The sequence below is a fragment of the Ranitomeya imitator genome, chromosome 1 (genome assembly GCF_032444005.1).
Source record: "Ranitomeya imitator isolate aRanImi1 chromosome 1, aRanImi1.pri, whole genome shotgun sequence".
NCBI lineage: Eukaryota > Metazoa > Chordata > Amphibia > Anura > Dendrobatidae > Ranitomeya > Ranitomeya imitator.
The window spans coordinates 1,103,185,579-1,103,207,539 of NC_091282.1; the positions used below are offsets into that span (position 1 = coordinate 1,103,185,579).

Consider the following 21,961-nt stretch of genomic DNA (forward strand, 5'->3'; position numbering starts at 1 on the left):
CCCCATATGTGGGGGGGGACTACTGTGTGGGCGCACGGCAGGGCTCGGAGGGTAAGGAGCGCCGTTTGACTTTTTGAATGGAAAATTAGCTCCAATCATTAAAGGATACCATGTCGCGTTTGGAGAGCCCCTGTGTGCCTAAAGATTGGAGCTCCCCCACAAGTGACCCCATTCTGGAAACTAAACCCCCCCAATGAACTTACCTAGATGCATAGTGAGCACATTGAAGCCCCAGGTGCTTCACAAATTGATCTGTAAAAATGAAAAAGTACTTTTTTTTTTCACAAAAATTTTCTTTTAGCCTCAATTTTTTAATTTTCATATGGGCAACCGGAAAAAATGGATCCTAAAATTTGTTGGGCAACTTTTCCTGAGTACACCGATACCTCATATGGTGGGGGTAAACCACTGTTTGGGCACACGGCAGGGAAGGAGCGCTATTTGACTTTTTGAATGGAAAATTAGCTCCAATCGTTAGCGGACACCATGTCGCGTTTGGAGAGACCCTGTATGCCTAAACATTGGAGCTCCCCTACAAGTGACCCCATTTTGGAAACTAGACCTCCCAAGGAACTAATCACAGAAGTTTGTAACGCAGAGCAGTGAAAATAAAAAAAAAAAATTTTTTCCCTTGATTTTTTAGTCAGCAATTTTTTATTTTCTCAAGGGTAACAGGAGAAATTGGACCCCAAGAGTTGTTGTCCAGTTTGTCCTGAGTACGCTGATACCCCATATGTGGGGGTAAACCACTATTTTGGCACACGTCTGGGCTCGGAAAGGAAGTAGTGACGTTTTGGAATGCAGACTTTGATGGAATGGTCTGCAGGCGTCATGTTACGTTTGCAGAGCCCCTGATGTGCCTAAACAGTAGAAACTGAGGAACTTATCTAGATGTGTGGTGGGAACTTTGAACCCCCAAGTGCTTCACAGAATTTTATAACGTAGAGCCGTGAAAATACAAAATCATTTTTTCCCCCCACAAAAATAAATCTTTAGCCCCCAATTTTTTATTTTCCCAAGGGTAACAGGAGAAATTAGACCCTCAAAGTTGTGCAATTTTTCCTGAGTACACCGATACCCCATATGTTTGGGTAAACCACTGTTTGGGCGCACGTCGGGGCTCGGAAGGGAGGGAGCACCATTTGACTTTTTGAACGCGTCAAACGGCTGGAATCAATGGTGGCGCCATGTCGCGTTTGGGACCCCCCCCCCCTGATGTGCCTAAATAGTAGAAACCCCTCAATTCTCACTCAAACACTAACCCCAACACACCCCTAACCCTAATCCCAACCCTAACCCTAATCCCAACCCTAACCATAAAAACAAGACTAACCCTAACCCCAACATACCCCTAACCCTAATCTTAAACCTAATTCCAACCCCAACCCTAATCCCATCCCTAATTCTAATTCCAACCCTAACCCTAAGGATATGTGCCCACGTTGCGGATTTTTCCGCACTGTTTTTTTTTTTTTTAAATCTGCAGGTAAAACGCACTGCGCTTTTTGTGCGGATTTCACTTCCGGTTTGACACCTGCGGATTCCTATTGATGAGCAGGTGTAAAACACTGCGGAATCCGCACAAAGAATTGACATGCTGCAGAAAATACAATGCAGAGTTTCCGCGCGGTATTTTCCGCACCATGGGCACTGCGGATTTGGTTTTCCATAGGTTTACATTGTACTGTACACCGCATGGAAAACTGCTGTGAATCCGCAGCAAAATCTGCACCGTGTGCACCCTAACCCTAATTCCAACCCTAACACTAATTCCAACCCTAACCCTAATTCTAACCCTAATGGAAAAAATATATATTTTCTTTATCTTATTATGTTCCCTACCTATGGGGGAGATAAAGGGCGGTTATTTACTATTTTTTTTTTATTTGATCACTGTGATGGGGTCTATCACAGTGATCAAAATGAACCTTGAATGAATGAATCTGTCGCCCGGGGGCGGAGGACAGGACGGATGGGAGAGGAGGGCAGCGGAGGACAGGATGGAGGGGTGGAAAGACTGATGGCGGCGGCAGATCGCCGCCTCAGTCAGTGGCGAGGGCAGATAGCGGTCTCCAGCCGTGGCCAATGATATTGCAGCATCGGTCATGGCTGGATTGTAATATTTCAAGTTTAATTGGTGAAATATTACAAACTGCTCCGATTGGCTGTTGCACCCCCCTGGGCTGAAGTACAGCTCTCCCTGTTCCTGCGGGTCGGGTGAAATTTGAGTTAACCCTTTCACCCGACCTGCAGGAACGCCATCATTCTGTGAAGCAGTATATGCGTCGCAGATCGGATTGGCACCGACTTTCATGATGCATACGCTGCGTCACAGGTCGGAAGGGGTTAAACCCCTTTATCCCCTAAGCCCGTTTTCACCTTCCTGACCAGGCCACATTTTACAAATCTGACCAGTGTCACTGTATGTGGTAATAACGCTTCAATGAATCCCACTAATTATTGTTTCCTGATATATTGTACTTCATGATGGTGGTAAAAAGTGAAAATATCAGAAATGTGGTGAAAATTCTCAAATTTTCAAACTTTTAAATCTTATGGCCTTAAACCAGAGAGTTATGTCACCCGAAATAGTTAATACCGTAAGTAACATTCCCCACACAGACTATTTTCCAACCTTCCTTTCTTTGAGGTTTGAAGGACTTTCTTGGGAAAATGTTGCCCTGGTACGACACGGGCATCTCATTTCTGGATTTATTGTGGGCCGGTCCAGTGATGAGCATCACCAACCAGCGCATAACGGCGGAAGGACACACTCATGGATGTGGTGCAAAAAGGGCATTAAAAAAATAGAAAACTCCAGGGCAAAAGCAAATATGGATGCTGATCAGTGATGTGCATATCATCAGTGCTCGATGGCTGTAGGACACACGCACGGAGGTGGTGCAATTGGGGAGGGGAGAAAAAAAATAAACAGGCAAAAAAAATGAAAATCCTGGGAAACAAGTGAGTATTGTTGCCGATCAGTGATTTACGTCACTGATCAGCGTTTGGTGGCTGCAGAACACACTAACATGAAAAAAAATGCCAAAAACAAGCAATCAGCACTTGGAAGCAAAACGGGTGAGAAAGGGGAATTGGGATGGATTAGGTAAAAAAATAAAAAATATAAATAAAAAAAAAAATCAGGGATCAAACGGATCAGGAACGTCTTCTTTCTGGAACAGCAGAAGTGATGGCACTGGATTGAAAAGGTCTGTCGCGCCAAAAGGCCCCGAACACCACGACAGAACAGAAGAATGACTGCTCTTTAACCCCTTCAAGACCCAGCCTATTTTGACCTTAAAGACCTTGCCGTTTTTTGCAATTCTGACCAGTGTCCCTTTATGAGGTAATAACTCAGGAACGCTTCAACGGATCCTAGCGGTTCTGAGATTGTTTTTTCGTGACATATTGGGCTTCATGTTAGTGGTAAATTTAGGTCAATAAATTCTGCATTTATTTGTGATAAACACGGAAATTTGGCGAAAATTTTGAAAATTTCGCAATTTTCACATTTTGAATTTTTATTCTGTTAAACCAGAGAGATATGTGACACAAAATAGTTAATAAATAACATTTCCCACATGTTTACTTTACATCAGCACAATTTTGGAAACAAAATTTTTTTTGTTAGGAAGTTATAAGGGTTAAAATTCGACCAGCGATTTGTCATTTTTACAACGAAATTTACAAAACCATTTTTTTTAGGGACCACCTCACATTTGAAGTCAGTTTGAGGGGTCTATATGGCTGAAAATACCCAAAAGTGACACCATTCTAAAAACTGCACCCCTCAAGGTACTCAAAACCACATTCAAGAAGTTTATTAACCCTTCAGGTGCTTCACAGCAGCAGAAGCAACATGGAAGGAAAAAATGAACATTTAACTTTTTAGTCACAAAAATTATCTTTTAGCAACAATTTTTTTATTTTCCCAATGGTAAAAGGAGAAACTGAACCACGAAAGTTGTTGTCCAATTTGTCCTGAGTACGCTGATACCTCATATGTGGGGGTAAACCACTGTTTTGGCGCACGGCAGGGCTTGGAAGGGAAGGAGCGCCATTTGACTTTTTGAATCAAAAATTGGCTCCACTCTTTAGCGGACACCATGTCACGTTTGGAGAGCCCCCGTGTGCCTAAAAATTGGAGCTCCCCCACAAGTGACCCCATTTTGGAAACTAGACGCCCCAAGGAACTTATCTAGATGCATAGTGAGCACTTTGAACCCCCAGGTGCTTCACAAATTGATCCGTAAAAATGAAAAAGTACTTTTTTTTCACAAAAAAATTCTTTTAGCCTCAATTTTTTCATTTTCACATGGGCAACAGGATAAAATGGATCCTAAAATGTGTTGGGCAATTTCTCCTGAGTACACCAATACCTCACATGTGGAGGTAAACCACTGTTTGGGCACATGGTAAGGCTCGGAAGGGAAGGAGCGCCATTTGACTTTTTGAATGAAAAATTATTTCCATCGTTAGCGGACACCATGTCGCGTTTGGATAGCTCCTGTGTGCCTAAACATTGGCGCTCCCCCACAAGTGACCCCATTTTGGAAACTAGACCCCCCAAGGAACTAATTTAGATGCCTAGTGAGCACTTTAAACCCTCAGGTGCTTCACAAATTGATCTGTAAAAATGAAAAAGTAATTTTTTTTCACAAAAAAATTCTTTTCGCCTCAATTTTTTCATTTTCACATGGGCAGTAGGATAAAATGGATCATAAAATTTGTTGGGCAATTTCTCCCGAGTACGCCGATACCTCATATGTGGGGGTAAACCACTGTTTGGGCACTCGGCAGGGCTCGGAAGAGAAGGCGCGCCATTTGACTTTTTGAATGGAAAATTAGCTCCAATTGTTAGCGGACACCATGTCGCGTTTGGAGAGCCCCTGTGTGCCTAAACATTGGAGCTCCCGCACAAGTGACCCCATTTTGGAAACTAGACCCCCCAAGGAACTTATCTAGATGCATATTGAGCACTTTAAACCCCCAGGTGCTTCACAGAAGTTTATAACGCAGAGCCATGAAAATAAAAAATAATTTTTCTTTCCTCAAAAATGATTTTTTAGCCTGGAATTTCCTATTTTGCCAAGGATAATAGGAGAAATTGGACCCCAAATATTGTTGTCCAGTTTGTCCTGAGTACGCTGATACCCCATATGTGGGGGTAAACCACTGTTTGGGCGCACGGCAGGGCTCGGAAGGGATGGCACGCCATTTGGCTTTTTAAATGGAAAATTAGCTCCAATCATTAGCGGACACCATGTCACATTTGGAGAGCCCCTGTGTGCCTAAACATTGGAGATCTCCCAGAAATGACACCATTTTAGAAACTAGACCCTCAAAGGAACTAATCTAGATGTGTGGTGAGGACTTTGAACCCCCAAGTGCTTCACAGAAGTTTATAACGCAGAGCCATGAAAATAAAAAAAAAAATTATTTTCTCAAAAATGATCTTTTAGCCTGCAATTTTTTATTTTCCCAAGGGTAACAGGAGAAATTTGACCCCAAAAGTTGTTGTCCAGTTTCTCCTGAGTACGCTGATACCCCATATGTGGGGGTAAATCACTGTTTGGGCACATGCCGGGGCTCGGAAGTGAAGTAGTGACGTTTTGAAATGCAGACTTTGATGGAATGCTCTGTGGGCGTCACGTTGCGTTTGCAGAGCCCCTGATGTGGCTTAACAGTAGAAACCCCCCACAAGTGACCCCATTTTGGAAACTAGACCCCCAAAGGAACTTATCTAGATGTGTGGTGAGCACTTTGAACCCCCAAGTGCTTCATAGAAGTTTATAATGCAGAGCCGTGAAAATAATAAATACGTTTTCTTTCCTCAAAAATAATTATTTAGCCCAGAATTTTTTAATTTTCCCAAGGGTAACAGGAGAAATTTGACCCCAATATTTGTTGTCCAGTTTCTCCTGAGTACGGTGATACCCCATATGTGGGGGTAAACTACTGTTTGGGCACATGCCGGGGCTTGGAATTGAAGTAGTGACGTTTTGAAATGCAGACTTTGATGGAATGCTCTGCGGGCGTCACGTTGCGTTTGCAGAGCCCCTGATGTGCCTAAACAGTAGAAACCCCCCACAAGTGACCCCATTTTGGAAACTAGACCCTGAAAGGAACTTATCTAGATGTGTGGTGAGCACTTTGAACCCCCAAGTGCTTCATAGAAGTTTATAATGCAGAGCCGTGAAAATAATAAATACGTTTTCTTTCCTCAAAAATAATTATTTAGCCCAGAATTTTTTATTTTCCCAAGGGTTACAGGAGAAATTGGACCCCAAAAGTTGTTGTCCAGTTTCTCCTGAGTACGCTGATACCCCATATGTGGGGGTAAACCACTGTTTGGGCACACGTCGGGGCTCAGAAGGGAAGTAGTGACTTTTGAAATGCAGACTTTGATGGAATGGTCTGCGGGTGTCACGTTGCGTTTGCAGAGCCCCTGGTGTGCCTAAACAGTAGAAACCCCCCACAAGTGACCCCATTTTAGAAACTAGACCCCCCAAGGAACTTATCTAGATATGTGGTGAGCACTTTGAACCCCCAAGTGCTTCACAGACGTTTACAACGCAGAGCCGTGAAAATAAAAAATCATTTTTCTTTCCTCAAAAATTATGTTTTAGCAAGCATTTTTTTAGATTCACAAGGGTAACAGGAGAAATTGGACCCCAGTAATTGTTGCGCAGTTTGTCCTGAGTATGCTGGTACCCCATATGTGGGGGTAAACCACTGTTTGGGCACACGTCAGGGCTCGGAAGTGAGGGAGCACCATTTGACTTTTTGAATACGAGATTGGCTGGAATCAATGGTGGCGCCATGTTGCGTTTGGAGACCCCTGATGTGCCTAAACAGTGGTAACCCCTCAATTCTAACTCCAACACTAACCCCAACACACCCCTAACCCTAATCCCAACTGTAGCCATAATCCTAATCACAACCCTAACCCCAACACACCCCTAACCACAACACTAACCCCAATACACCCCTAACCCTAACCACAACCCTAATTCCAACCCTAACCCTAAGGATATGTGCCCACGTTGCGGATTCGTGTGAGATATTTCCGCACCATTTTTGAAAAATCCGCGGGTAAAAGGCACTGTGTTTTACCTGCGGATTTTCCGCGGATTTCCAGTGTTTTTTGTGCGGATTTCACCTGCGGATTCCTATTGAGGAACAGGTGTAAAACGCTGCGGAATCCGCACAAAGAATTGACATGCTGCGGAAAATACAACGCAGCGTTCCCGCGCGGTATTTTCCGCACCATGGGCACAGCGGATTTGGTTTTTCATATGTTTACATGGTACTGTAAACCTGATGGAACACTGCTGCGAATCCGCAGCCAAATCCGCACCGTGTGCACATAGCCTAATTCTAAAGGTATGTGCACACGCTGCGGATCCGCAGTAGTTTCCCATGAGTGTACAGTTCAATGTAAACCTATGGGAAACAAAAATCGCTGTACACATGCTGCGGAAAAACTGCACGGAAACGCAGCGGTTTACATTCCGCAGCATGTCACTTCTTTGTGCGGATTCCGCAGCGGTTTTACAACTGCTCCAATAGAAAATCGCAATTGTAAAACCGCAGTGAAATGCGCAGAAAAAAACGCGGTAAATCCGCCATAAATCCGCAGCGGTTTAGCACTGCGGATTTATCAAATCCGCAGCGGAAAAATCCGCAGAGGACCAGAATACGTGTGCACATTCCTAACCCTAACCCTAGCCCTAACCCTACCCCTAACCCTACCCCTAACCCTATTCTAACATTAGTGGAAAAAAAAAAATTTCTTTATTTTTTTATTGTCCCTACCTATGGGGGTGACAAAGGGGTTGGGGTCATTTATTATTTTTTTTATTTTGATCACTGAGATAGATTATATCTCAGTGATCAAAATGCACTTTGGAACGAATCTGCCGGCCGGCAGATTCGGCGGGCGCACTGCGCATGCGCCCGCCATTTTGGAAGATGGCGGCGCCCGGGAGAAGACGGACGGGACCACGGCTGGATCGGTAAGTATGATAGGGTGGGGGGGGACCACGGGGGGGGGGGGGGGGATCGGAGCACGGGGGGGGGGGAATCGGAGCGCGGGAGGGGTGGAACGGAGCGCGGGAGGGGTGGAACGGAGCGCGGGGGGCGTGGAACGGAGCACGGGGGGGCTGGAATGGAGCACGGGGGGGTGGAACGGAGCACGGGGGGGGTGGATCGGAGTGCAGGGGGGGTGATTGGAGCACGGGGGGGTGATTGGAGCACGGGGGGAGCGGACACGAGCACGGGGGGGAGCGGAGTACTGGACGGAGGGGAGCCGGAGCAGTGTACCGGCCAGATCGGGGGGGTGGGGGGGCGATCGGAGGGGTGGGGTGGGGGCACACTAGTATTTCCAGCCATGGCCGATGATATTTCAGCATCGGCCATGGCTGGATTGTAATATTTCACCCGTTATAATGGGTGAAATATTACAAATCGCTCTGATTGGCAGTTTCACTTTCAACAGCCAATCAGAGCGATCGTAGCCACGAGGGGGTGAAGCCACCCCCCCTGGGCTAAACTACCACTCCCCCTGTCCCTGCAGATCGGGTGAAATGGGAGTTAACCCTTTCACCCGGTCTGCAGGGACGCGATCTTTCCATGACGCCGCATAGGCGTCATGGGTCGGATTGGCACCGACTTTCATGACGCCTACGTGGCGTCAAAGGTCGGGAAGGGGTTAACATCCCCTAGGCCACAATGACGAAGTGCAGAGCGGTCATTGTGGGGTCAGATTGCGTCTCTGCACTCTGATTGGTGCTGGGCCTGGTGGTGCTGATGTTGCTAGGCTCCAGCCTATGATCAGTGCGGTTACAATTTCATTGCCTGAAACCCTGAAATTGCTGTGACTGGCTGTTTAGAATTGGAGAGCCAATCACAGAGATCATAGTTACGGGGGGTGGGAAGTTGGAGAAGGCCTAGATATACCTCCCATGACGATGAGATCAGTGTCCAGCTGTTAGAAACAACAGGCACCTTAACGTGATCACCAGGACTGCGGTCGCGGTGCCGCATTTTAGCTATGACTTACCTAGTATGTACATGGTCGGGAAGTTATTTCCTTCCATGACGTACTGGGTACGTCCAAGGTCAGGAAAGGGATAAATACACACCTAGCTGTACACACAGTGTGAACATCTATTACATAAGAACACAGCCCCTTCTACATGATTTACACCTCCAACATCCCTTCTAAGATGCCCCATCCCCCCATTACAAGCTCACCTGTTTTGCACATATCCTCTGTACTAGTGATGAGCGAGTATACTCGTTGCTCGGGTTTTCCTGAGCACGCTCAGGTGGTCTTCGAGTATTTGTGAGTGCTCGGAGATTTAGTTTTTGTTGACGCAGCTGCATGATTTACAGCTACTACCCAACCTGACTACATGTGGGGGTTGCCTGGTTGCTAGGGAATCCAATCATGTAATCAAGCTGTCTAGTAGCCACAAATCATGCAGCTGCGTCAAGGAAAACTAAATCTCCAAGCAGTCACAAGTACTCAGAGACCACTAGAGCGTGCTCAGGAAAACCCGAGCAACGAGTATATTCGCTCATCACTACTCTTTACCAATAGACGTTTTGTCTGGATCACATATCTTAGCCCCATAGACCCATTCCTTCCTGCAGCATCTATTACTACTCCAATAATTGTCCGTTCTTCCCCATGTTAATCCTACTGCCAATGATCTCCTCCAGCAGATCTCCCTCCTCTGAAATGTACCATCCACTTCTACCCCAAGCAGTGGAGACAGAGCTCTCCTAGCCTTCACACTCATCTTCATCATGATCATCAGGTAGTGACAGTAGATGAAGCCGACATTCACTGAGCCATGTGCCTAGTACCGGTCTATGGTACTGACAAAGTGATCAGTAGCGCTGCAGTCGAGATGCATGCCTAAAAACAATGTGGCAGACAGCACTCGACTGGATAGCTTGTATTCTATAATTTAGGGAGGACTACTCATTCTAGATTACCTGTTTTTTTGGGAGAAATTTTTACCCAAGTATCATTCATCAATGTGCAACGTTAGTCATACAGTACATTTATATCTACTGTTTGTTTCATACAATTATATTATTTTGCATGTATTATGACAAAACTTACTGGTGGGAGGATACATATGGTGGTCCGGCATCAATATAGTCTGCTGCGTGGGTACCATTCTGGGTGTCTGCCATTCTGCCTCCGCTTTAAGTCTAGAAGATATGTCAATGATTATTAGACAATTTGCTCTATTCGGTTGGTGATTTTCTCTAATAAAACATTCATTTATAGCAATGAGGAAAATGTGTATAATAACTAAACCACGTTACACATTGTATGCCTTGGACTGACATTGGTTATTTTTGGGCATCTCTCATGGTTCTGGTCAAGGATTCTGCAGCAGACAAATCCAACACTATAGAGAAGCTGACAGGGCACAGAAGTCAATCCAGAAGGCTCACACTTTTAGACTCTGCCTTAGCAAAAGGAACAAAAGCTTCTTCTAAGAATAAAACAAAATAAGCCTGGAAGAATGAATTATTGATGGCAGACAGTACGGCAGAGCTTACAACTAGGGATGACTTCATCCTCGTGAGGCAACGTGCCACAGACGTCCTCATCAACCTCCGGGGACGGTGACCTCATTGTAGTATATATAAACACGTCTACTCGGGCAACACATGTCCCAAAGGATCTGAGCAATACTGAAGGCCTGTGTGAAGCACGGTGAAAGTGCCAAATATATTCAGACGCTCACCATGCAGTATACTATATATAGGAAAACTAAATCTGCTCTGTCTGAAAATATATAGACATCAAATATGTTGTAGAAGAATCTATGTAATTACACAAACCATTAATATAGCTAGAATTATAGGAGATTTCTAGAACTATAAACCCTTCCCACAGCATTTTGATATTCCTTTTTTTTCCGCTTTTATTTTTTCCTCCCCTTCTTTCCAAGAGATATAACTTTTATTTTTCAATTGACATAGTTGTTTGAATGACATAAAATGAATTATCATGTAATGCAGAAATACAAATTTAAGGAGTGGCGAAATAAGCGCAAATCCACAATTTTTTTTTTTTAAATTCACAGCATTCATTATAAAAAGGTAAAAGTGACCGGGTATTAGGTTTATCCAGGTCATTATGATTACAACAATAGATAATGTGTATACATATATTTTTTTTTTATTTAAATGATGAAAAATCATTTCAGTAATTTGTAAAAACAAAACAAAAAAATAAAAATAAAAATTTGTGTTCCTATTTTCCCAAGAGCCGTAATATTTTACATTTTCAGATGATAGAGCCTTGTATCTTTATTGATAGTATTTGAGGGTAGATTCAATGTTTTGACCGCCTCTTATTGCATTCTTTTGTGATATTACTGTTAACAAAATAACGCAATTCAGGCAATTTTATTTTTTATCTTGCTGCGCCATTTACTGATCAGGTTAATTTTAGATTTTGATAGATTTGGCTTTTACAGACATGGAAATATCATGTGTATTTTTTTTTATTACCGTATGTTTTAATAAGGGAAAAGTGGTGGATTTGAATTTACGAGTTTTTTTATTCAATTTTTTTTTTTACTGTATTTGTTAGTCTACTAAAGGGGCTTGAACCTATGATCATCTGACCGCTTATATTATATACAGCAATGCTGCGGGACGTGCGCTGTAAATGCCGCTGTCTCTACTAAAGGGGCTTGAACCTATGATCATCTGACCGCTTATATTATATACAGCAATGCCGCGGGACGTGCGCTGTAAATGCCGCTGTCTCTACTAAAGGGGCTTGAACCTATGATCATCTGACCGCTTATATTATATACAGCAATGCTGCGGGACGTGCGCTGTAAATGCCGCTGTCTCTACTAAAGGGGCTTGAACCTATGATCATCTGACCGCTTATATTATATACAGCAATGCCGCGGGACGTGCGCTGTAAATGCCGCTGTCATAGGCTGACAGCAGCATTTAACAGGTTAACAGCTGTGGATGAAGCGCCGCTCAATATTACAACCATCATCTGCTGGCGAAGGTAAGATGCGCACTCAGTCCTTGAACCTACATTAAATTCAGGGAGCACAGTACGTTATATTTTGGTCAGAAGATAAAAGGTAACTCCATTTTTAAACTTTATAGAATTTGTTCAGTAATATTGATTGGTGGAATTTAGGTCCAAAGAGGGCAAGTGATTGATCAAAGCAGAAGTGCTCAGATTATGAAAGAGCTTGAACAGGGCCGTGAATGGAAACAGTAGAAAGTTTATGGGTCAGTACGCCACCTTTCTTGATGACAAGAAATTAATTTGAATACCTTAGTTAAAAAAAAAAAAAAAAAAACGTTGAAAGACTTGACATGCTGCAAATTCCCCCCCCCCCCTCCAAAAAAACAAAACAAAACACACACACTTTGATTATACATCAGGAAAAAATAAGCAGCACGTGCATAAGATTTCATTTGCTTCGATGGTAATGTGAAACACTGCATTTTTTTTTTGGGGGGGTGTTTTGGGGGTGGGAGTGCAGCAAAGACATAGTGTGTGCATGAGACCGAACAGTGTTTGTACTATGCTTTTAAAAAGTTTGTTACTCCTTATTACAACTTTGTATGTAACAATAACATTATTACTGTAATCTTCCCGCTTCCCTTTACCTGCTGTGAGATATGTCACCACTACATTTTTTTGCCCTGCAGTGACTACTACTGCCACATCAGTAAAAGTCATCACTCAGAGTTCCAAAGATCAAAAGTGAAGCAGAAAATGGATGAGTTACTATACTAACTATATTCAAAAGTTTATTACTTCTATATTTCTAGTGTTTTCAAGGCAGCACAGAAAAAAAGAAATAGCGTAAGAAAAGCATAAGGTGGGGATTAGTGATGAGCGAGCATGCTCACGACTACTCAGTACTCGCCCGAGCAGCTCACTGCTTGAGATGCTCAGGGCTCGCTGAGTATTTCCGGGGTTGCTCGGCGGGAGCTCGGGTCCCCACCCTGCATGTTCGGCGCTCTTTAGAGAATGAACATGCAGGGATTGTCTGCCACAAACTGTAATGCAGCAGCCATGTTGGTTGTGGCATTACTTTGATTGGCTGGCCGCACAGCACCATCAGGTCTATATCAGACCTGGCACTGCCATGCTCATCACAGTCTACTCCGGAATCAGGCAGTGTAGGGAGAGCTGCTGCTGAGCTAGGGAGAGATTTGCTTGGTTCTTACTTAGTGTGGATATACCATATATTCTACACATATCCATCTCAACTAACAGTCCTTCTGAGGACTAATAAAGCTGCATAGATATCAGTGCCAGGCAGTGTATGTGGCAGACTGCAGTGCATATAGCAAGAGGGTCCATTTCAGTTCTGTCTGCTGCTATTACAGATATTTCTACACATAGCCTCAGGTATCAGGAGCCAGGAATATTTATTTTTACAGGCTAGCTATTTAAAACTGTGGTTTGTCCGTTACACATGGATCAGAGATAAAAAGTGCGCTCCAAATTCAACCATTTCTAGCCTCCCTTTAAATTTTGTTGCAGTGTGTTAGCGAAGTTATTGACACCAGTTACCTACAGGCCAGCTATTTCAAACTGTGGTTTCTCCGTCACACGGATCACATAAACGTGTGAATTTCAACTATGGTGAACTCGGGGATCATAAATACTTGTTGTGTTAAATATGCTCCCAACCACGTGGCATGAATGAAATCTCTGAGTTGCAGTCAGTTGCATGTGGCTTGCACTGAAGTCTGCTAAGTGTTTCATACATAACATGTGATGGTCAACAGAAAGTGCAACACGTTTGGAAACTTTAGGGTATGTTTCCACAGTCAGAAAACGCTGCGTTTGACACTGCGTACAGCCGCAGCGTCAAACATGCAGCGTCCAGATGTTACAGCATAGTGGAGAGGATTTCCTGAAATCCCATCTCCACTATGCGTTAATAAAAGACGAAGGCAGCAGACCCACGTAAACGGACATGCGGCGCGTCTTTCCAGAACGAAGCATGTCTGTTACAATGTGGCGAAGCTCCGTCGCCGCCCCGTAAATTTACCATACAGGAACATGGTCTGATTATACCACAGCTCCTGGGCAGGGGAGGAAGCAAAAAAGTATACAGAAATTATAGCATTATCTCAGCATAGGAACATTTAAATTAAAAGACATCTAATTGCGGAAATTCTTATTATTCAAATATCTATTGATTAAAATTAACTTTTGTAGGAAAACCCCTTTAATTCTGGACAATCCCTTTAATAAATAACCAGACTCCTCACATAACTGCCAGGACAGTAGAAAACCGTACCGGCTGTTAGCATTTTATCAGGCGATTTTGCCCCTTGGTCTGTGATTGCATATTCCGCTGGCCTCAGCAGACAGCCCAAGATGTGACCTGTGCCCAAAGAAATGAAAGTGCAATATTCTAACACTCATGATATTATATTATATGGTAGGTTAAAAATTAATGTGAAGTTTTATAGGACAAGAAAGATGCGTTTTACATTCTGTAAAGAGTAACAAACTTTTTTTTTTTAAAGGGAACAGTCTCACTTGAATTCACCTGACATGAAATTATGTTTTTAAAGAAAACATGGGACCCCATTCATAAAGATCATTCATGGTAGTCTTGATGAAGGGGGTGGTGTGGAGCCAGTCTCCGCTTCATGTTGCCCGTGGTTTCGGCAGCATGGGTAGAGCGACGGGTTCCCTTTAATATTATTGTCCAACATCACTTTATTAGCCATCCTGCACAAACAACTACAGACCAGTCTCCAATGTCCCCTTCATCTCTAAACTCTTGGAGCGCCTGATATACTCCCACCTAAGGCTAGGGTCACATTGCGCTAGGGCAGTCCGTTTAGCGCATAGCGCTACGGACTGCGCTAACACAATGTCCCAAAAGGGATCGCGTTTGCCGATCCTGCTAGCGCAGCGCTAGCGAGGAACGGACCACGAACGCTGCCAGAAGCGTTCGAGGTCCGTCACTCAAATGACGGCACATCGCTAGCGCACGCTCAATGTGGGCGTGCGCTAGCAATGCGTTCGCCATTACAAGCAATGGTGGCGCTAACGGACTACGTTACACCGCGTTATGCTGCGGTGTAACGTCGTCCGTTAAACGGGTTCACATAACGTAATGTGAACCTAGCCTTATCCGTCATCTCTCCACTCAGTCCCTCCTAGAACATTCACAGTCCGGTTTCCGCCCCCTACATTCGACAGAAACTGCACTCATCAAGGTGACCAACGACCTTCTGACAGCAAAATGTAACGGTGACCACTCTCTGCTCATTCTTCTCGACCTTTCTGCAGCTTTCGACACTGTTGACCACCCTCTCGTACTCTCTAGGGTCCAGTCATTAGGCATTAGGGACACTGCTCTCTCCTGGTTCTCCTCTTATCTTTCTGACCGCTCCTTCAGTATACTGTTCTCTGGCTCCACTTCATCTCCTCTTCCTCTCACTGTCGGGGTATCTCAGGGATCAGTCCTTGGGCCCCTTCTCCTCTTTCTCTACACGGCCCCAATTGGACAGACCATCAGCAGATTTTGCTTTCAGTACCATCTTTATGCTGATGACACACAACTATACATGTCATCCCCTGACCTTACCCCCGTGGTACAACAGAACGCCAATGACTGTCTGTCCGCAGTCTCCAACATCATGTCCACTCTCTATCTGAAATAACCCTCTCCAAAACTAAACTTCTTTTGGTCACGCCATCTACTAACCTCCCTAAATCTGACATTTCCCTCTCTGTGGGTGGCACCATAACAACACCCCGGCAGCGGGCGCGCTGTCTGAGTGTTATGTTTGACTCCAATCTCTCCTTCACCTCCCATATACAAATCTCTTGCCCGCTCGTGCCGCTTACACCTAAAGAACATCTCTAGAATCCACCCTTTACTCACCATGGAAACAACAAAAACCCTCACTATCGCCTTGATCAACTCCCGCCTGGACTTCTGCAATGCTCTATTAATTGGCCTCCCCCCTCACACGACTTTCCCCTCTCCAGTCCATCCTTAATGCAGCAGCCAGGGTTGTCCATCTGGCTAATCGGTATTTAGACGTATCCGCTCTTCGCCAGTCGTTACACTGCATGCCCATTCATTATAGACTCCAATTCAAAGTACCGTATTTTTCAGACTATAAGACGCATTTTCCCCCCCAAAAAAATTGTGAGGAAAATGGGGGGTGCATCTTATAGTTTGAACGCGGGCTTACAGGTTGTCTGCTTCCCGGGGCTTCAGGAAAATGGGCGCGGGAGGCTACGCATGCGCAGAATGAGATTGCGGTGCCCATTTTCCTGAAGCAGAGTTCTCCATCTGCGCACGCACTGCCCCCCCATGGCCATTTTCCGGAAGCCCTGGGAAGCAGAGCACTCAATATGCGCACGCGCGGCCTCAGCAAGATGGCCACCGAGAAACCCGTGATTAACCCGGCTCTGCTGCTCGCCTTGAATACCAGGCCGCGGCGTCACCACACTTAAGGAAGGAACCCTGCTCAGGTGCAATCCATACTGCCCACCGCACCTCTGCCACACCACTGCTGCAACCCCCCCGTGGACACCAGGCCGCGGCGTCGCCCACCTTAGCAGGAAGGGACCCTGCTAGGGTGCACTCCCCACACCGAACATCAGCACCGCCGACACTGGATCAGACTAATCCTGATTAATGAACCATGCCTGTGACCCTGCTTGTACCACCGCCAGCCCTCAGGTAAGATACCTTAAATTCGGACTACAAGACGGACCCCCATCTTATAAAAATCTTTTTTTCTGCTATTTTCACCCCAAAATTTGGGGTGCGTCTTATGGTCTGGTGCGTCTTATAATACGAAAAATATGGTACTTGTTCTCACCCACAAAGCTCTCCACAGTGCGGCACCCCCTTACATCTCCTCCCTCATTTCAGTCTATCGGCCTAACTAACTACTGCGCTCTGCAAACGACTTTCGCCTAACCTCTGCAGTAATCCGTACCTCCCACTCCCGACTCCAAGACTTCTCCCATGCTGCGCCAATCCTCTGGAATGCTCTACCCCAAGATATTAGGACCATCCACAATTTGAATAGTTTTAGGCATTCCCTCAAAACACATTTGTTCAGAGCAGCCTATCACGTTCACTTATCAAAGTCATTTTGTGTGTGTATATAGCCCATTGACTACTTCCATCCATCCCCCACCCCCTGAAGATGGCTGGACCATCATTGTGAATACACACCTGTACTTTGTGTCTCCCCCACTCATTATAGATTGTAAGCTCTCACGAGCAGGGTCGTCTTATTTTCCTTTAATTATTCTATTGTTAACATTGTTACTTATGACTGTTGTGTTTGAAACTGTTAAACTGTAACGCAGCAATATGTTGGCGCTATATAAAGATTATTATTATTATTACTAGATGGTGGCCCGATTCTAACGCATCGGGTATTCTAGAATATGCATGTCCACGTAGTATATTGCCGAGCGACGTAGTATATTGCCGAGCGACGTAGTATATTGCCCAGTCACGTAGTATATTGCCCAGCGACGTAGTATATTGCCCAGTCACGTAGTATATTAGCCAGTCACGTACTATATTGCCCAGTGACGTAGTATATTGCCCAATGACGTAGTATACAGCACAGAGCCACATAGTATATTTCACAGCCCAGGTAGTTTGCCCAGCTATGTAGTATATTGCCCAGCCACGTATGACACAGGTAAAAAAACAAACAAACAAAAAAAAACACATATACTCACCTTCTGCAGGCGCGTTGTAGCACTGTCGCCTGTGTGGGGTGCAGGCGGCGTCTTCCCGTCCCAGGGTGTGCTGATGTCGCGTTCACATGACCGTGACGTCACGGCAGGTCCTTGTGGTGCAGGACCTGTCTTGACGTCGCGGTCACATGACCGTGACGTCACTGCAGGTCCTTTCCACGCAGGCGCACAGGACTTGTGATGACGTCGCGGTCACATGACCGTGACGTCATGGCAGGTCCTTCTGTCAGAGCATCCGTGCGACCGGAACGGGCCGGTTGCATCGCGAGGAGCGGGAAAGGTGGCGTAGGTGAGTATATAATCATTTTTTATTTTTAACATTCGATGTTTTTACTATTGGCGCTGCTTAGGCAGCGTCAATAGTAAAAAACTTGGTCACACAGGGTTAATAGCAGCGGTAACGGACTGCATTACACCGCGGCATAACGCGGTCCGTTACCGCTGCCATTAACCCTGTGAGTATATAATCATTTTTTATTTTTATTACTTTTAACATTCGATGTTTTTACTATTGGCGCTGCTTAGGCAGCGTCAATAGTAAAAAACTTGGTCACACAGGGTTAATAGCAGCGGTAACGGACTGCATTACACCGCGGCATAACGCGGTCCGTTACCGCTGCCATTAACCCTGTGTGAGGGCAGACTGGAGGGGTGTATGCGGGCGCCGGGCAGTGAGTGCGGGGAGTGAGTAGCAGCCATTTTTTTCCGGACTGTGCGTGTCGCTGATTGGTCGCGGCAGCCATGACAGGCAGCTACCGAGACCAATCAGCGAACGAATAACCGTTACAGAAGGACAGACCGACGGAAGTACCCCTTAGACAATTATGTATATAGATGCATGTCCACGTAGTATATCGCACAGCCCACGTAGTATATTGCCCAGCCACGTAGTACATTGCCCAGCCACGTAGTACATTGCCCAGCCACGTAGTATATTGCCCAGCCACGTAGTATATTGCCCAGCCACGTAGTATATTGCCCAGCCACGTAGTATATTGCCCAGCGACGTAGTATATTGCCCAGCGACGTAGTACATTGCCCAACGACGTAGTATATTGCCCAGCGACATAGTATATTGCACAGCGACGTAGTATACAGCACAGAGCCACGTAGTATACAGCACACGTAGTATATTGCCCAGTCACGTAGTATATTGCCCAGCCTCGTATGTAACAGGTTAAAAAATAAAAAATAAACATATACTCACCATCCGAGGGCCCCTTGTAGTCCTGGAGCTTGTGTGCGGTGCATGCAGCAGCTTCCGGTCCCAGGATTGGTATGAGCGCAGGACCTGTGATGACGTAGCGGTCAGATGACCGTGACGTCATGGAAGGTCCTTCTTGCATACCATCCTTGGCCCCGGAACCTGCCGCTTGCACTGCCGAGGAGAGGACGCGACGGCGGAGGGTGAGAATAACCTTTTTTTTAATTATTATTTGTAACATTAGATCTTTTTACTATTGATGCTGCATACGCAGGGTTAATAGCAAAGTTGGTCACACAGAGTTAATAGCTGCATTAATGGAGTGCGTTACACCGCGGTCCATTAACGCTGGGATTAACCCTGTGTGAGGACTGACTGGAGGGGAGTATGGAGGAAGGAGCGGACATTTTTCCGCCAGACTGTGCCGGTCGCTGATTGGTCGTGGCTGTTTTGCCGCGACCGATCAGCGACTTGGATTTCCATGACTGACAGAGAGGTCGCGACCAATGAATATCCGTGACAGACAGACAGATGGAAGTGACCCTTAGACAATTATATAGTAGATTAGCCAGCTTGTTTTAGTTCCAGTAAAGAATTTTTTGACAAGGGAGATGATCAAAATAAAAAGAAAAACCTTACTAACAGTTTGAGAACCTCCGATTTCCCAAAAATGCTTTCTCTAGACACACTTTACTAAACCAGTTCAAATAAAGTAAGTAACATGAAGAACTGCAACTGTCTCAACAGTTGTTCACAAGCAGCCAAAACATTGTAGACAGCTGTGGACCGAACCGATATATCTTGCAGAAAGTCTAAAGGAAGATTTACTGATTAGCAATTGCCAAATACTGTATCGGTATACACATAATCTTATTGGCAACTAGTATACACATTTCAACTACTGTATATACCAGGACCTATGTATTTACACACTTGATCACACTAGTTAGGTAGCACAGAAGATTTGGAGTACGGCTATTTCAATTCTGAAAAATATATTTTCTACTTACAGATGATCAGTTTTCATATTTGTCATACAATTAATATTTAAATAACCATCTATTGTAGATATAATTTCACAGGAATTTAAATGTACATTTATTTTAATCCCATAAAGTGGTCCCTGGCTTTTTCTTGGAAGTATGCCATTATATTACTCTGGATCATCTTGAGTACATTGTGCATCAATAATGCACTAGCATCAGTAGCGTAGCTAACAGGGCGGGGAGAGGGGACAGAAGGTGAGGCGCCCCGGGCCCGCTGCTCAGAGGGGGCCCACCCGGAGCTACTCTACTGTAACCGTATCGGCATGTGAATCGATCTCCCTACTCTGCCGCTATGGGGCCCCTGAGCAGGCGGGGGCCTGGTGCCAGCAGTGCTCCCCCCCCCCTCCCCCGCCTGTTATCGCAGGGTCAGCTGTACCGGCATTTAGCCGATACAGCGGACAGCAATGATGAGGGAAGGAGCGCTGCGCTCCTTCCCCCATCATCCCCCTGTCAGCGTCTGACAGCGGGCGCGATGAGTCACTGCCCGGCTCCCGCTGTCAGGAGACGAGTGGGAGCTCAGAGTAGCGCAGGAACCAGGAAGAAGAGAGGTGAGTGTTTGCTTATTTTTTTAAGGGCTGCTGCCTTATACTACAGAATCTGCCTATGGGGGGGGGGGAGGGCTGCCTAATACTACAAGGTCTGCCTATGGGGGGTCTGCCTAATACTACAGGGTCTGCCTATGGGGGACCTGCCTTATACTACAGGGTCTGCATTATACTACAGGGTCTGCCTATGGGGGGGTCTGCCTTATACTACAGGGTCTGCCTATGGGGGGGTGCTGTCTACTACAGGGTCTGCCTATTGGGGTATTGTCTTATACTACAGGGTCTGCCTATAGGGGTGCTACCTTATACTACAGGGTCTGCCTATAGGGGTGCTGCTTTATACTACAGGATCTGCCTGCAGGGTGCTACCTTATACTACAGAGTCTGCCTATGGGGTGCTGCCTTATACTACAGAGTCTGCCTTGTGCTATAGAGTCTGCCTATGGGGGGGTGCACTATACAATATAGAGTAGGCCTATGGGGAGTGCATTATACTATATTGAGGACTATCTGGTGCATTATACTATATGGGGCATCATACAGTGTGGGGATTACAGTGTTGGAGCCATCAAACAATGTGGAGGCTACTAAGGGGTCAGTATACTATCTATAAGAGCATCATACTGTGTATAGGGGAGCTGTACAGGGGGAGACTTGGGACATTATTAAATGTAAAGTGGACACTTATTGTTATAGGGGAACTCAGTTTACTGTGACTATCAAAGGGGCACACAGGGCAATATTACTTTCTAAGGGGCAAAATATGGGCACTGTTTTCTAGGGCACTTGCAACTGGCATTGCTATATATATTATAGAGGGGTGATTTAGAATTTAGTGGGCACACAGAACCACACAGCAGGGGCAGTAATAGGGACACATACGGCAGCAGCGGCTTAGTATTGGGGTATCGTGTGCAGTTATAGGGACACATGCGGCAGCAGCGGCTCAGTATTGGGATGTCAGCAGAATGAGGAGTTTGTGCAGGTTGGGAATAAATGGTGATGGGGCTGGAATATGAGAAGTGAAATGTGTCTTTGCTGTATTCTCTGCAGCAGAGTCCTGGCTAGAAGAAGTTGTCATGTCGGTCTGGGCCAGATGGAAAAGACGGGAAAAGTGACGATTCCATCATAAAGAATGTCAGCGGTAAGACATTATACGTAACTGTGCTGTGATCAATGTTCTGTAGGACTGGTATCTACCACTGACCACATGGCGGTAACATCCATGCTGGTCGTTATATAGAGATTATTTTCAGTAACATCACTGTCATCTGCTGAGGTTCTTCTCCACTATTAGGGCACATCACATTTTGAATCGGAGCAGTGCACAATATGGAACAAAGGTGTGCGCCCCCCTGCGGGCTCTTCA

General features: G+C 45.4%; 1 protein-coding gene across 2 annotated transcripts in view; it reads right to left on the reverse strand.

Annotated features, from left to right (window-relative positions):
• The window catches only part of CASP3 (caspase 3), a 70,438-nt gene that overhangs the window by 21,013 nt on the left and 27,464 nt on the right, over positions 1 to 21,961 (reverse strand). For both annotated transcript variants that reach the window (XM_069744300.1, XM_069744301.1), the window contains exon 2: positions 10,142 to 10,233. In XM_069744300.1, the coding sequence (XP_069600401.1) occupies positions 10,142 to 10,215 (74 nt within the window). In that variant the 5' untranslated portion in view covers positions 10,216 to 10,233. The remainder of the gene's footprint in view (positions 1 to 10,141; positions 10,234 to 21,961) is intronic.